General features: G+C 40.8%; 1 protein-coding gene across 1 annotated transcript; it reads right to left on the reverse strand.

Annotated features, from left to right (window-relative positions):
- Window positions 1-10,506: 10,506 nt before the first annotated feature.
- Window positions 10,507-17,316, reverse strand: RIBC2 (RIB43A domain with coiled-coils 2). Its single transcript, XM_050323327.1, has 7 exons — window positions 17,168-17,316; window positions 15,599-15,680; window positions 13,957-14,298; window positions 13,212-13,330; window positions 12,574-12,798; window positions 11,611-11,777; window positions 10,507-10,653 (listed from the first exon to the last, which is right to left on the reverse strand). The coding sequence occupies exons 1-7, from the start codon at window positions 17,282-17,284 to the stop codon at window positions 10,572-10,574; spliced, it is 1,134 nt and encodes a 377-aa protein (XP_050179284.1). The 5' UTR covers window positions 17,285-17,316; the 3' UTR covers window positions 10,507-10,571.
- Window positions 17,317-17,468: the final 152 nt, after the last annotated feature.

Below are 17,468 nucleotides of genomic sequence, written 5' to 3' on the forward strand. Positions count from 1 at the left end.
ATGGTTAGGCTGCCACTAAACTGCTGTGCTAGGAAGACTGGGTGTCCCTGATAAGGGGGGCTTATCTCCAGTGTGCGTTTGAAATTCAATCTCCCTGCCTCTCCAGAGCATCACACCACTGGGATGAAAGAACTTCCCAAAACAGAAGAATCGACTTCAGACGAAACTTCTCTAAGTGAAGAATCCCATCAGAAATCCCTCCTTTCTCTACCCAAACACTGGGAGTACAAACGTTGCACCTCAGCATCAGATAAGGAGTGTTGTGAGCCCAGCAGAAAAACTGCCCCTCCCGACCAATGGAAGGCAAAGGCTTCCCAGTGGGATGCTCTTAGGTCATATTCCACCCTAGGGAGCCACTGTCAGGGGACAATATATCAAATCTGCTGACGAGTTTTTACCTCAGCATGTTGAAATTTTCTGCCTGCAGCCGATTACTGCTCCGTGTTACTCCAACTGCATCCCTGCAGCTTCCTGTTACATTGAACTGCTGAGTGATTTCTAGTTGAACTGGCATAATCTTTGTAGATAAAAAGTCTTCTAGGGCAAACTTTAAAGGCTAAAAGAAAATAAACAGGGGCAAAAAGGAAGTTAGATTGTCTAAAATACTTTTTAAAACTAAATGAAATTGCTGTTTATTTTCCTAGTGCTTTCACACTTCTGTCTCTTGTACATTGTTTTCACAGCCTGGCCCAAATTCAATAGACATATAAATGTGCAAAACATTATTAACTTCCATTTAGGTTTGTGACAAAAGGCTCTTGGATATAGAATGGCCTTAACTGATCTCAGGGCACTCCTGAATCAGATGGCAATGAGTTATTACATGCCAGGCAGCAGGTGAGAGAAAGAACATGCACATTTCTCAGCCCTGAGCAAAGCAAAATTAGCAGTTAGAACTTCTTAAGACTCCAAACTTGAGACAGACCTACGAAGCCAACATCCTTCCCTCTTCTTTTGCACATTTTCCAAAAGATACCAGTGCTAAATTAGTACCTGGCCCAGCAAACTACAAATGATCATGCCCAGTTGCCCCAGAGCTCCTCAGAAACAGAAGGTACACTGCAGAGGGTGCCCAGCTTCAGCTCCACGAGGAAGAGCTGACAGGTGACAGAGAGATTTTGTATCATGCCACAGTGACGTTTATTATTTCCTAAGCTCACGGGGGAGCCTGTGAGCTGCAATGTCACATGGGCAAATATACATTTCTGGGTGTGATCCACTGCTGCAACAACTGAAACCAAGCAACTGGATTTCAAGTCTGTCACTGAGTAAGAAAATTCCTTAATTTGAAATAACCTGGAATATTCTACCTCAGCTGGGAGAAAGCAATGTCTCACAGCAGCAGAGGACAAAAAATACCTTCCCTGTCTCCCAGTGGTACCTGTCCTTCTCTGTCCCACAGGACTGCTTCAATTGCAGCCTTTTGGTACTATTTATGCATCTTGGAGTGCTTTTTCCTATTGAAATGATAGAGAGATAGTGGTTCTGGTCCCCTGCAACTACCAAGAGAGTGTAATTTCCCAGAATTTCCTTGGAAAACCTACACTTCATACTTTATATGGGTGTATTCATTATGAAGGTAGAATAATTAATTCTGTCCAGAAAAACTCTACTGAGTAAATTTTGAAAACACTGCTAAGTTTTGGAACCCTACGCTCTTCCCAGAAGGGATTAAAACTTCATGGTTTTGCAGAGAAGAAATTTTAGTCCATCAGAGTTTTTTGTTCTCAGTGGACTGCATTACTTTTATTACAGTACTCATTTAACATTCTTTCCCCTTTGCTTTTTTTCTTTCATTTTCTGTTTTTTTTTCTTCTCCTTTTTGTTATTTTAAGTTTTTCCTTTCTCTTTTCTCTGTCCAAGACCTTTTGAGACTAATTTAATAACATGGAAGAACAAATGAAAGCAATGAAAAACCAACCTATGGAAACTAACAATCTATTTTGCTCATACATTATTTCAGAAATTGCTTAGAATGTCTCACTTGCCCTGCTAATTACACAGTTATCCAAATAGCCCAGATGAACTTTGAATTATCTCCAAAAATTGAGACTCGGCTGCTCTGGGCAACCTGTTACAGTGCTCTGTCATCCTCAAGGGAATGACTTCCATCCCAAGTACTAAAAGGCAACTCCATCCAAAAATGGCCCTATACACTGTTCTATAATGAAATATAAATGTTTAGGTGAAACCAGAAAAGCTAAACCTGAAAATTCATGTTGGCAGTCAAGCAAATCATCACAGGAAGGCCCTGTTCATTCTACTTCCTATCTGCTTGTGTACTCTTATCCACTGTTAGGGAGATGATTCTCAGCTGGAAGTTCCAGTCTCTGTTTATTTTCTGTAACATGAACATGAAGATAATTCTGTATATTCACACTCAATACCAACATATCCTTTGATAAAATTATAAGCACTTAGAAGAGAACAGAGGACACCAAAAGCACCGAGTTCCCACTATTGACTTTAGTGCTTCTGAATGGGGACATTAACCACTTTGAACCAAAACTCACAATGTCTCTTCCATGTACAACTCCTTCAAGACTCCAGAAAAAAAAGAAAAAGCTACATCAGTTTAATGGGACCAGTGAAGTTGTGTATTGATGCAGCATGATGGCTACTGTATGTATTTTACTAATATTTTCTCTAGATACTCAACAAAATACAGCTAATACTGAGAGACCATGGAAAGGAAGAATAAAAAAAGACTTCTATGGTATCTAATTTGTGCTCAGTTTGCTCAGGGCCTGAGGCTTCAGCATCCGAATCTCCTCTCTCCCTTGCACACAGTCCCCATTGGGATCACAGGATGACAGGGCTGTTTAGGCAGATGGACAGAATTTGATTATTCTGTGTCTCTAGGACCTCATGTTTTAGCATATTAAAACTATTAACATGGCTCCATTCTAAAGATAAACAACAGTTTCTAGACAAAACAACAGCTTTTGTTTGCGTGAATGCTTTTTGCTGGATTGGAGCAGCATTTGAAAACCATACATTCTTTGTTTAATGTTCCCTGCCAGCAATGAGAACACCATTTGGGCTACAAGCTCATGACATCACTGCTGGAGAATTAGACGACTTTCCTGTTGACTTAAAAAAACCTGGACACCATCTAACTTGTGAAAAAGGTGATCTCCATTGCCTGTTCCCAGGATGTACATGCCTAGGGATTGACATTTCCTAATGGATACACCTCTTCTCTTTGCAGAGAGGTCAAACAAACCATGCAGAAGGTGGGCCCCATAATTCTGTTTTCCTCTATGCACTGCAGAAAAAGGAAAAACAGAGCTAGCACTGAAAAATTGCTCCTTACAGGAAAATATAAGAATATGCACAACCTATTGGATCAGCCCAGGGATCCAATCCAGATCTGTCAATCTATCAGAATATCCCATCCAGTAGAACTTGGAGTACATTGTACCTTATTATCTTATGTATTTTTAAATCTCGGTCTAGTGACATAAATCTTTAGTGTATTTATTATATATTGTTCTGTCAGTTCTTCTGCTTTATCAGTCTCTATAATTTGATGTAATTTTTTTAACTTTATCATTTGCCTGCAGTGCTGTGAAACAGTCTCTTCAAATTTCAAGTAAGCCCAAAAAATAGATCTAAACCTAAGTATTTGTTTATATCATTATCTGCTACTGAATTATTTCATTTTGCAGACTAGAAATTGAAGTGGAGAAAGCTTAAGGAATGCTCTTGTGGTCAGATGTGACGTGTGGCAGACCAGGGAGACGCAATCACGGTCTCCAGTGTTCTGAACTATTGCACAAACTCATTTTTTCTGAGATTCAAACTTTTCTTTCTTTTTTTTTTTTTTTTTTCCTTTTTCATCTCCAAAATGCCCCTCTCTTTAGAACTTTTTCCTCCTCTACTTTAGAATTTTTGGACAATCAAAGCCAAGCGTAAGGTATTGGATCGTGTTACGTTACGTAATTTCTTAATTGGTTTGGGGTTTGGGGCTGTGACAAACTGGCTCTGAGCTTCCCCCCATCTGTCTCTACTTGTCTGAGCTCTGTTTCTCGGTGGCTACAATTTCTATCTGATAGGTACCATAATGATTTACAGCAGCCAGTGTCTTTCACTGGGTTTAAGGTATTATCAGGCTGTTCATGGACTTTATCAGCCAAGTGTTCTGTGTGCTCCTATTATAAAAAAGCACTTCCTAATGTGTCTGGTGTTCTCAGAGAGCTGGGCTGAGGAAGGTTTGATATTTACACTGTGTCCATAGATCCCTGGGACTTGTTTCCTAAGAAAATAGGACTTGCACAGCATAGTGCCCATACTGCCCCTCTTGCATTCCTGTTTTCCCTTCACAGAAACACATGGAATCCCTGAACAGGGATTAACAAATAAAAATTGTTATACAGGTGTCTCTAACAGTTCATCTTACTGACAAATAAAGCTAGAATAAATAGAAGTAAGTTATTCACCGTGCTGGCCAACCTTGATCCTCCTTTATTGTTCATTAACTTTTTCTAATAAATGGGTCTTTTGTACTGAAATATGACAACAAAACAGTTTTCTAGCACTTAGGAAGGCCCTGAAGGAGGAGGCTGAGCCTTTTCTTTTCCCCCAAGCCTTTGGTACGTTAAACTATAATGATTAACTTTGGGGCACATGGGTTTTATCTGACAGGAGTGCAAAATGTATTTTCTTTAGCACAAGTTGCATTTCCAGAAGAGAAAAATGCTTACTATTTCTTTAAAATCTACTCAGCCTTACTTATGTCTAAAAAGAGGGCTTTTTTCTGCTCCACTCTGATGCATTTCCTCATAAACTGAATTATTTCACAGTTCTGTGGCTTATTTATATACAGGCTAAATTTAAAACTGATGCTGTATTCTAGACAGTAAGGGCTTTTGTCTTCAGTGAAGATGCAAAATCCTTTTCTTTCTCAAGGTACATAATTAAAAATCTGAGTTTTATCAGGAAGAGAGGTAAACAAACTGCTAGTCAGGAGAACATTGCTGTGAGATCCTCTCTTTTTCTATACCACTCACTTTTTGTGCTTAATTTAGTTCAGCCTGGAATTTAACTTGACGTACATGCCCATTTGGTGGCCTGTGACTCTTCCATCTCTACATAACCTTTGTCTTGAGTATAATCATGCAGGAAGATACTCCAATTTTTCTGTTCAGTGTCACACAAAATTACCCAGACTGTAAGAGGACAAAGTCCCTCAGTGTCCTGTGTTAACACACCACCAGAGCTCCCCTGCTTGTGCCACACGTGACTCGTGCCCTCGGTTTTGTAGGAATTGTTACACATCCCACTAAGGTCTCCAAAAGAGAAAATCCAAGAGCCTTTAGGCCGTGCCTTAGTGCAGCTCAGCAGAGCAATAAGCTATTTCCCAGCTCCACACCAGCTGGATAACACTTGGCTGGCCTTGGCAGAATCTTCTCATTCTTCAGTCATTTCAGCTTTCAGGGAAAAACACTTTCTTTGTAGAAATAAGCTTATGATCTCTGTCAGAATGAACTCTGGTGCTGGTCATCCTTCCACAAAACCTGGATTTTATCCTTCTTCTATTTTTGAAGCCAGCAGGAACTGAAGAGATGGCTTTGAAAACTGCCCTTTCAGTTCTGTGTATGTATATGCACCTATCCTTACACATTACAGGCTCACATGTACAGGGAGAGGCTAAAAATCCATCCACTGTAATTCCAGCTATCCTAGTCTAGACTTAGTACTCAGATTTCTGAGCTGGATTCGGGTAACTACACATACAAGGAGACCTGAACCTCCCAAGAATTCTCAGCTCAAAATTGTCATTGCTCCAGACTGACTGTTATCCCAGCAGGAGCCTGAACCCAGGGAATGGCAGTGGATCCTTGCGCATGTGATAAGACAAAAGGCATTTTCCAGCTAAAAGGTTTGCTGGAGACTGATTATTTTACCCATTTGCTGCTCAGCAAACTCCAGTTATTATGTGTCTGCACAGTTCCTTTGGACTGAGCTTTCTCAGATATTACAGTATTAAACTGCTTTCCTCACTCATCCTCATTCCTCAGCAGTGTCATTGATTCCAAGTCTCCTCACCAATTTTCATGACACCTGTGTTTAAATCTCATCACTTAATTGCCAGTGACAGCATTAAAACAGCAACTAATCTTTTAATGTTAGCAATGAAATGTCGTGTCTTTAAAATCGTTATGTAGCTGGCTGTTTCCTTTTGCCAATTTTTCCTGTATATGCACTGTTTTTCAATCCTCACTTCCTCCCTAGCATTTTCAAACACGGGAGTAGCATGAATTAGCTCTTAAATTGTATTGACGGAGAAAGATCATAGAACATTTAATAAAGCTCAGAGCTAACTAATTTTCATTTTTTATTCTTTTTCAATGTCCTTGAGCCACCACTGCAATATATTCTGTTCAGAAAGCCAGAGCACACAGTGGAACACTGTTTTGTCCAAGGTGCTATGACAGTGGTGGATCTGGATCCTCGATATTTCCACTCTTTTGTGCACTCTCTTACTGCAAAATGGCATCACTAGATTAGACCATGTATTATTATTAAAAAAGAAAAAAAAACCTCACCCTAATCTCCTGTTTTGTGAGGGTAGAGAGAAGGAACTATTGGTTTTGGGGTTTGAGTGGGTTTTGCTGCCAGAGCTGCAATTGTGCAATTTCCACCATGACATCTAGAGGCTGCTGTTTATTTTCTTGTGGGCAGGATTTTTGTGGTTCCTTCTGTGAAGGATCAGGATCGCTGCTAAGAAGCCACAGGAATCAGATTTCTCAGGGTGAGAGTTCAGTGTCATTCTGCTCAGCAGCACTGCCTTTCTGGGCTAGAGCATCACCAGCAAGGACCAGTCTGACTGCAATGCCCTCATTTCCCAGCTCCAGTAAATCTCAAAAAGGACAGCATACTGGGGAAAGGCTTTAAACCACCAGCAAGTATGCTGAAGTCCTAAGAAAGTATTCAAAGATTCACACACAAATGGGCACAGATCTGTATATGTGTTTAATAACCTATTCAATGAAGTTAGCTAAAGATAGCCAACCTTTAAAACAACTCTTCTTTAGATTAAACTCTTCTTCCAAAAAGCAGTATCTATCCTGATTAAATGATCACCTGAAGTACTCCTCATACTCTAACTACATCCTCAGCCTTTAACTGAGTAGAAAGTCTGCTAGAGAGCCAATTTTCCCTGGTCCCAGGTGCTGGCATCTGAAAAGCACTTCATTAATAATTGCAACAAGGAATGACAGAAATCACACAAAGAATTCACTGGAAGAGACTTCACAGGACAATTCCCCCTAATTCACACGGAATACTTCTGTGCTTTGAGAATGTGAAGTACAGTTGTTTTGCATTACAGGGCTGGGAACAAACACAGGATCCTCAGGAAATAAGTGTGGAGGTGCATGTGAAGCAAATAAAGGACACAATTCCAGTAGGAAAACCAGGATTGCCCTGGCTTCCTTCATTAAGTGCTTTCATTTGTTTCTTAGTATTACTACAGTAACATTACATAAAAAGAAAATACTAAGAACATTTCACTAATAGCTGCAAATAAAACTTAACTTTGGCCTTGCAGCAGAAAACACAGGAAATATTAGTAAAATGCAGTTTATTCATTCAGGAACTGATTTTTCCCCATTCCCCATTTTTTTCCAACTTCAGAATCTATATGGTTTGTATAGAATTTAATGACTTGTGATAACACAAATAAAATGTCACCTACTCAACCAAATATAAAACTCAGTAATATAAAAGGCTTAATTCTGATTACTTTAATTCACAGGCTTACTTAGGTCAACAGATAAAAAAATATAGTGAAGGGTCAAGTCTGAGCCAGAATAACACCAAGAAATTATTTTATCAGGTCTGTTTACTCCTTTTGGATTTATGATGTTCTGTTGTTTTTTTAACTGAAAAATTGCTTTGTTTCTCAGCATGTTTGGTTGAGATACTTTAAACATCTTTCTTGCCCTGTGCAAACAAATTTAAGAGAAGTATTAAATTTCACTTAAAAGCTGCTTTTCAGTAGCTACTGCGAGGTTTAATTGCAGTAATTTCTGGTTTTTGAACAGAAGAGCTGAACCTTTCTTATTCATTGCTGATTCAAAGCTCACCAACATCTGCACAACTTACTAGGCCCGAGTTCTAGAAGTCAGAGTTGGCATTGCATTATCACAACTTAGGAACTCAGCCTTCTCTTCTTGTAAAGTAGCAAATAAAACAGCAAAGTTATTATTCTTTAAACTTTTATTCTTTAAAATTTAATTAACTGGTAAAACCACAAACAAAAAACCCACAAAACAAAACAAATGAGAAACCAACCAATCAAAAAACCCCAAACCCTAATATGATATATATTTAGGGAGCCCTGAACTAGCTGACAAACCTGAAGATGTCTGAGTTACGACATAGAGTTCTAAGAAAATGCCCCTCGTTGCTAAACAATGACCATGAAAACCACTGTTAGGGTTATACAGAAATATCCATATTCACTTTGAAAATATGGAATAAACCAGAAAATATCATTATGACACAATCTTCTCCTCATCTCAAAAAGGTTATATGGTCAAATTTTCAGAAATACAGAAATTGGTAACAAGGACTGAGAAACCTGTGACAGCTTTTAATGAGAATTAAATAGACAAATTAAGCCTGAAAAAAGGGAAAATTAAATGGTAATGTGACAAAAGTCTAAAAAAACTTCTAAAAATAAGGGGAGCATCTATTCGCCCTCTTAAAACATTTTCACAAAAAGATTAACAAGAAGCAAATGACCACAAACATACCACAAAACACTGATTGCCATGAAAACCTCCTCGGGTCACACCTTTGCTCCAGAGTTAGGATGGAGAGAGTAAAAATATAAGAGTAAAAAGTCTCAAGAAAAAGTACAATGGTGGACTCAGGTCAACCACTGTAACTTCTTTTTTAAACTTTAAATACATACCTTTTCCCAAACTATTGATCCAAAATAAATTTCAGGTTTTGTATTTTGAAACAACAGGTAGAATGGAGCAGGATTGTTCTTGTAAAATGTGATTGATGAAGCTGAAAGTTTTCTAGAAAATTCCACGATGCCTGATCCCATCCAATTATTGAATTGTCAGTCTTGTTTGATTTTCTATCTAAAGGCTTACTCCTAGTGCAACTGAGAAATCTATCCTTCTCCAACTTCATATAAAGTGTTTTTAAGCAAGCAGTTAGGTAACACAGAAAGGCTTTAATCACACAGCCCTTCCTGAAGAAAGCTCAAACAACACCTGACTAGGTCCAGCATTATTTAGTTAAACTGTAGAGCTGATGGAAAGTCTGCAAGCATCTCCTCACACGAGCTGGACAAACCAAGACAACTCCACAAACTTTTCAGCACTTGCTTTATTAATTTTTTTCTGTCAGGAAACTAAAAGTTCAGTTAAAAAAGGTCAGAGTGTGAGATATTCAACACAGATCAAACCCAACTTAAATGACGTGAGAACTGCTGTAGAAAGCACACTGGTTTATCCTCCCACCCCATCTGATGGCCTGTCTGTTCTAAGACATGTACCTGCCCTCTGGGGTTGGCAGTTTTTGGTAATACCCCAAAGACATTTGGCCACGTGTGAATCCCAGTCTGACAAATAAATGGAACTCAAATGTTATACATTAGAATCCCTTGAATATCAGCCCTTCTTGCTTCTTTGTATTCTGGCTCATCATTAACAGTGCCAGTGTGATCCCTGCTCCATGCACTTCATCTTCCAACTTTTCCTCAGTTTCCGTACTCCAGCCATTCTGCTTTCCTGTTTAAGCTTCTATCTGCAATTAAGTTCAACTGTATCAATGTGCAAAAATTGGACATATCTTTTTGCTCAGGGTCATTCTGTCCCAAGACACTTCTTGGGAAGTTTCTTTCCATGTCTCCCATGCCCATTTTTCCAGTGTCACTGAGTGAGTGAGGGGGTCTGTAGGAACACTTTCCCCCATACTTTCCCCACTGACTCTCACCCCCTTCCCTTTCAGTGCCGTGCCTCAGAGCTATAATCATCTTGATGCCTGTCAAAATCTTCCCTTCTTATTCCCACTATTCACGAAACAAAAGCAACTCCTCTGACCAACTTGGCCACTTCTTCCTCTGCTCACCTTTGTGTCTGGCTGGGTTTTTTTGCTTTAAGAAAATCCAAACCAGAAAAAAACCAAAACCAACCCCAACCCAAAGTTTCCTGCTCAGGCCATCTTTCTAGAACCTGCTAAGTGTGCATCACTTGTGATCTGTGGCAGCCAGCATTCCCCTCTGCCCACGTTTGAATAAGGCAGCACTGTATTTGAAATTGTCATTTCTTTCAGAAAGACACGAATAATTTAAATATTACAGATAAGCCTGAGACACAAGAGTCAAACAACCTACTACTGAATCTATCAGTACTTACAGAGCAACAGTCATGTGTAAAGATTATTTATGTTTTCCTATGTGGCCTAGCAGACTGTCCTTTAGTTTGAGTGCAGTGTTTGGACAGGGTAGGGAACAGATAAACATAGTAAAACATGGGATTGCTCACTTAGAAATTTTAATGTCTACATACTTCTGTGTAATTCAGGTTGATTTATCCAGAAGGTCAGCGGGTGGTTGTGTTAAACTGGGCGTAATACTGGGCTGTTGGGACATTGGAATACGCTTCTTCTTTAAGGTAGATGTTCCTACAAGAAAGAATATGTTTAAAAAAGCAGTTAGTAAATGTGTTCTCATTACTCTGCAGACGTAGCCTGAGAAACCTGAAGAAAATGTAATGCATTAGCACCCATAAATGCTCATTAGAAATGGAATAAAATATAACTACCACTTTTTCTCCAAAATGTATGCCACATCTCAAAACACCAAACTTGGGTTTTTCATCCTGAGATAACCCTCCAAAAATCTCACAGTAAAAAAAAAAAAATAAATAAAATAAATTAACGCAATTCCAAAGTTTTGCTTTCACAGTAAGAAAGCATCATGTATTAGAAATTAATTTGCAAAATTTCTGTATGTATAAGCAAAAAAAAAAAGAAAAGAGAGGAAACAAAAGGACTAGAAGAATACCAAATCACCTGGGTTTGATTTTCTTCTCCTGAACTTATTACCTGCCTCCTTTGCCATTAGAGCAGACACAAGAGCTGCCCAGGGAGACACATGCAGTGGCTAGTTAAAGAATCATCAAGGTCTGTCACATGAAATAGAAATGCTCACTTTGTGTCATGATAGCTTAACCCTGAGCTACCAGAAACTGGCAGTTCTTCTGATACCCATCCTTTTTTGTTTCAGTAAATTATGATAAAGAAGCACATACTGGTTTACACCTGATAAAATAGTTTTCTGCATAGCTAACTGTACTCACTCTCTATTTTGCTATCCATATAAACAGTCTGTTGTTAATGGAATATTTTTAGAATTCCAGCTCCTAATTCATTCCTGTAAGTAACACTCCAAACCTACTCTCTGAAGATTGTTTAAATAATACTGAAAAGCACACTTCAGATGAACTGTTTTTTTTAAAAGCATGAACTTGTGACAGGTGCATTAAGAAAGCTACAAACAAGACAAGTAAGAAAGCCGAGCTGTTGTGTTAATAATGGGAAAGGGCTTTATTTGAAAAGAACAACGCTCTGGGTACTTACTTTGCCCTCTGCTCCTGGGAGAGCTCTGCGTTCATGAAATCCAGGTCCCGGCGCCGTTCCCGGTGCTGCCGTTGCTGCTCCCTCTCCAGCAGGATCTGGGCTCTTGCGGCCTGCACGCGCTGCCTGTCCCACTCTGCGTCCCTCCGCCGTTCCTGCTCCTTCATCCTCTGCAGGAGGGGAAAAAACGCTTCATTCTCTCCTTGTTCAAAGATGAAGCTGTATTTATGAAGTCTCTCTTTTTAATTCTTGTTAGCAGGAGTCGTAACTTCTTGAGGTGAGAAGTGCTCAGACATCATCATGTGGGTAACTGGGTGTAAGAGCTGAGCTGCCACCACCACATGAGGAGACCCAACTGTTTTTAATCCTGACATCACATGGGACTGAATCAAGAAACCAGGCCTGCAAAAAACTCCCCTTCCTTGGTTGTACTCCTTTTCTGCCAGCTGAACAACATGAGTGGGTTCACTATAGGGTCACAGGAGAGCCAGGAAAAGGACAATCCTATCTTCAGCTTTAATAACAGTACAGACCATAGTAAAGCCTATGGTATTGTAGGGATTAAAAGATAAAATCAAACACTCTTCCTCAGCTGTCATGAATGCAGCCTCTGTACTAAGGAAGCCAAGTAGCTTCCTACTTCCCAGTGCCTAGGCCTGGACACTCCTGACTTCATAGGAAGGGCAGATCTCTTCATTTTGACTTTCTGCTTCCATGAAACCTTTAGAAGAGAAACTATTACCAATATTTAGTGTTTCTATTGTAATTCTATTCCAGAGACGTCTCCCAGCCTTTCAGAGACACTGTGTTCACTCAGACTGATTGAAGTTTGGGTAAAATGCAGGTCAATGGAAAACAGTTTGGCAACGGGACATGCAGGGCAAACAATGACATTTTTCTCCAACAAACCTTGTCTATAACAGTATTACAACCAGGGAAACAGAACATGCATGTGAGCTTAAATACCAGGTTCTCCTGAACTTGTTCCTTCTGATAGTGACGAATTGCCATCAGCTGCTCCGGGCTCATCCCCTTCCAGCGATCCACGAGCACACGGTCACCCAAGGGACTGAGCGCTTGGGCAGGGTTTTCAGAAAGGAAGTCTCCTCGAAGCAGGAAGGTAATTTCATCCATGTTGTCTCTCAGTGTTTGAGACTTGTCCAACTCCTTTTTATAAGCTAGTTCAGCAGCCTAAAGTCAGTGGAAGGAAAGAAGCGATGTTTTGTCCAAGAGAAAATATGAACTAAGGGATGAAACAAAATTAACACATCATAACAGACTTCTGTCCAACCTGCAAACAGTTGTCAAAAGCATCCCATACAAATACTTTGATCAGAGACACGGAGCTGTTGCTGCCCACTAGTCAGCAAGGTGAGAACCAGGAGGGACAATGTCATCAGAGGGTAACTTGATCCTTGGTTTCTTTGTTCACTTGGCAAAGAGATTAAAATCTATCTCACAATTGCTGAAACAACCTTGGAAGCCAGCTGCTAAGAAACCTCTGTGAAAGCATCACTCATGGTACTTTTGCACATCTTGTTTTCCTTCTGTGTCTCCACTTCGTCTAAGCAGCAAAGCAGCCCTCCCAGCCCATGTAAATGTACCTGGATTCTGTTGAAATCTTTGGTGGCTGTGCAGACAGCACGCCTGCTTTCTTCTTCTTGTCGTTGGAGCTCCAAAATCTTTCGATCAATTTCAACCCTATACTTGTCATATAGATCATCTAAATCAGATTAAAATGATATGTAGTCAGTATTCATGGATGTGATGTGCCATATGAGTTAAGCAGGGGAAGGGACAGCAGGGAGCTACAGATAGAGCAGGCTGAGTTACAGAACTATTTCCAAATCCTACCATCCAAGCTTTCCATCTTGGGATTTCAGGTGACTCACAAATCAGTTTATTACATAACCTATCTTGTCTTAAAAGTAGGTGTTAAAATGCAAAAGTATGCTAAGTACTGCAGAAAACAATGTTTCATGACAAGCTAGGAAACAAAAATCAGTATTATTTTGTCTGCTCCAGAGCAGTACAGACTGGGCAATTTGGCCTGATGAAGTAAGCATACAAAACACAGCTGGGTTTTCAGCATGCCCCCATACCTTGTTTGAGGGGTAAACCAGAAATGGAACCTAGGTAATATTACAATCATCACATGTTATTAAATATAGATTTCCTAAGAGGGAGACTGAATACATTAGTTGTACTAATTCATTGTTTTCTACTGCAAAGTAGAAACTGCTGCAGTACTTCTAAAAGTTAAATACTCAAGAAGCTATTCTGTATTCTCATTGGAGACCTCATGCTTTCACAAAAAGGAGATTAAAACCTCATGCTCTTTTTTGTTACCTGCCAATTTTTGGTCGGCTAATGCATTCTTCCAGTCTTTCTGCTGCTGAAGAGACCACTCTCTTAGCTGCTCCTTTTGGAACTTCATCCTCTGCTCATAGTTTAGGTCTTCCCCTGCAAACTTCTGCATGCCAGAGATGGTACAGCGAGGGTCGGTGTCCGAAACTCGGGCGGGTCTGTCCTTCTTGAGGGCCTGTGGATCATTCAGGTCAAACTCACGTCTTGTTTCTGGCGTCTGATTCTTTTGAAATTCCTTGAGAGCCTTATTCTGGTCTTTGATTTCCCTTTTCTGTTGTTCTTCCAGCAGACACATCAGCCTGTCATTCCTCTTCATGTCATTAGCTAGGCAAGAGCAAACACAATGAAGACACAAATCTTACAGGTCTTAGGAAAGAGTATTTGATCTGTGAGTGCCAACCCAGCAAACACTGTAATGTTAGTAATATTTACTTATTAAATACTTTCACCTTTTGAGGTATGAATTATTTTATTCATGTTACAATGAAATATATGCCTATGAAACAAACACAATAATAAACACTTCTAGAACTATGAGGTTTCCTTGGGTGAAACACATGAACACATGAAATGTACTGTAAACTGATCCTTCCCACTTATTCTTAGTTTACAGCTACAATTGAAATATTTAAGTTGCTTATTAAGAAGCAAACAAAAATCAGGGTCCCAATTGAAGGAATATAGATAGCTCTTCCATAGTTTCAATCATTTTTTTAAGCACAGAACTAAAATAATTGGCTGGCACTAACAGCTTCATAGCTCCTGCCTATTTAATTAACACTAAATCAATTACAGCATTTTTAAGAAAAACAAACAACAAAACCCCCACCCTAAACTCGCCATTTTAGCTATTTAAATATAACTCAGGAAGAAAGATCATTTCCTCTGTTGCCAGACTCCACATAGCTGCTGGCAGTTTCCTAAGAGTCAGAGCCTGACAGGTGTATTTTCCAGCCAGGAAAATGCCAAGCAGCTGTTAAACTGTTGGCAGCTCCATCCTAGCTCCTCTTGAGGCCCAGGGAGAGCTCAGGCTGTGGGACCCTTTCCCCTGATGGCACAGAGATGCATGGCAAGCAGAGAAGGGTCTGAGGGCAGGGCACAGCATGAAATATCTGTATGGCTGCATGTTCTGACTCAGCAAGGGCTCCTCTCACAGCCCTGCTGTCCCTGACTCATGCTTCCAGCAACAATGATCTAGAGAGGATTCCACAGAATCCATATATTCTATGGGAGAAGAGGCAGGCAGGACACAGGCTCACTCTACAAGAAAGCAATCAAAGCAGATGAGCCACTGCTATGCTGAAAAGAACAGTGGTAAGTAATTAGGCTGGGGTTTTTTTTAAATGCTCCTGTATACTCAGGTCTCTAAATGATGCTATTTGTCTACAGGTATTAAGAGAAAACACTGAAAATTCCTGCCTCTTAGACAGTGTATCCCAGTTTAATGACATCAGTATAAATCTTAACACACTAAGGAAAATACATATTGTACCAATGCAGACGTATGAACATAAATAGGACATAAATTGGATGACTGAAATTAGAGAACACATGAAGGGAACAAAGAAAGCAGGAAGCAGACATTTAACTGTTCACAAAAATATCATGGCATTTATGAATATACCAAATTTTTCATGTCGTGCTTTTTCAATTGCTTCTTGAATTTTCCTTTCCTTGACCTGCACATCCAATGCATCTTTATCAATCTATTAAAATGAAAAAAAAAAAAAGAGCAGCTCTTTAAATTAAAATCAGGGATTGTCAAGCTACGTTGACTCACAATTGCACAAGACAGATATAAACCCGCTACCAGCAGAATGCCTATTACACATCACTAATGTAGGTAACTCAAAATCCAGGAACCGCAATATTCTTGTTTGCTTTGTTTTAATAATGGTAGGTATGCTCTAGCACCAGATCAGATGAAAACACCACATTTACACGACCCATAGAGCTAGAAACATTTTCAGCTGCATTACACGGAATTTCCCCATTACAGCTGGTAATTTTACTTATACTGTTCTGCTTTCATTTATGAAGCAGGTAAGTACTTTGACAGTCAAGATGACTGGAAGTTGTAATAGTTCATATCTGAAAAAAAAAACCAGATGGTTCACTAGAATTACATTGAAAAGATAACAGGGAATGTTATCTCACAGTCTTATCAGAGAGTGGAATTTACGGGGTTGCCACAATGCCCTACAGGTGTATCATCCATGATGAGCCAAAGACACAGCACAGAACATCCACATCCATGGGGCGTGGGACCTTAGCAAAGCATAACATAGGGCACAGCATCCACTGGGAGCAGCTGTCTCCACCTGAGGCAAAACAACCAGTTGTCGTATTTGCTGGCAGATGGTGGCAAATTATTAGACAGAAACATGGATTTGATTTCTTTTCTTTTGGTGTCAAGTCCCTTAATGTATTTTAAAAAATGTGTCCAAAAACAATGACAATTCTTAAATAATCAAACCTATTTTGATAGTCCGTGGATAAAAACTATTCAGATGAAGACAGAGACAGATCATGTCTGAAAATACACATGATTAGTTCTGTAAAGGACAACTGACTACAGCAATCAGGTCAAGAGGTGAGTTTGTAAGCAAGGGGGAAACCATAAGGGATTCTATTATCCAAGAATAACGGTGTCACTAAATTAAATATCAACTCCTTCCGAGGTCTCCCTGGGGAAGCCAAGCTTTCAGTATAACCACGGGGAATTCTGCTCAGAGGAATTCAATACAGGTTCATTAGTAGTTTCTGGCAACAATACAGGTGGGTCAGTGTACGACCTATTTTACACTACTGGCTCCCCGCTACTCCAGCAGCATTCGCTTGACACGAACCCCTCCAACCCCAACCCTTCCGTGACTCTGGGACAGCTGCCAAAAACAACTCTCGGCGGTGCCTTGAGCCTTAACTCGCTTTCACCGGCAACTTTAAAAGCGCCTCTAAGAGATGCACGTGGGCTCTTTCTCCCTGGTTCCCTCCCACACACGCGCGAGGGGGACAAGGGGACGCACTGAGGGGGACGGACGGAGAGCACTCCTCGCCCGCCCACACCGGCACAGCCGCCCCTTCCCTCCCTGCCCTGCCCGGGGGATCGCCTCCACCTCGAGCCGTTCTGCGCAGACCCCCTGTGAGCGCCGGGGGGCCACGGCGCCATCCCTGCCTCCCTGCCGGCCCTCACCCCAATGGTGCGGAGCCGCGCGTTGAAGATGCGGCTCCGCCGCAGGAACTCCTGCTCCCGCCGGCGCTGCACGGCGGCCGCCTCCCGCTGCTCCCGCAGCTGCCCCAGCCCGATCATGGCGCTGATGGCCGGCTCGGGAGCTGCACCGGGAGCTGGATGAGCCGCAGCGGCCGGGATAGGCCGTGTACGGCCGGGATAGGCTGTGTACGGCCGGGATAGGCCGTGTACGGCCGGGATAGGCCGTGTACGGCCGGGACACAACAAGGGCCGTCGCCATGGGAACCGCTGCGCCGCCCGCGCG

Source organism: Myiozetetes cayanensis, unplaced genomic scaffold, assembly GCF_022539395.1.
Source record: "Myiozetetes cayanensis isolate MyiCay16 unplaced genomic scaffold, myiCay2020 scf3, whole genome shotgun sequence".
Taxonomy (NCBI): domain Eukaryota; kingdom Metazoa; phylum Chordata; class Aves; order Passeriformes; family Tyrannidae; genus Myiozetetes; species Myiozetetes cayanensis.

Coding starts and splice junctions, on each gene's coding strand:
- RIBC2 (XM_050323327.1), bottom strand. CDS start 17,284: ATGATCGGGCTGGGGCAGCTGCGGGAGCAGCGGGAGGCGGCCGCCGTG. Junction 14,299..15,598: donor AGCACGACATGAAAAATTTG/GTATATTCATAA, acceptor GCTCTTGCCTAG/CTAATGACATGAAGAGGAAT. Junction 11,778..12,573: donor AACAAGTTCAGGAGAACCTG/GTATTTAAGCTC, acceptor CCCCTCCTGCAG/AGGATGAAGGAGCAGGAACG.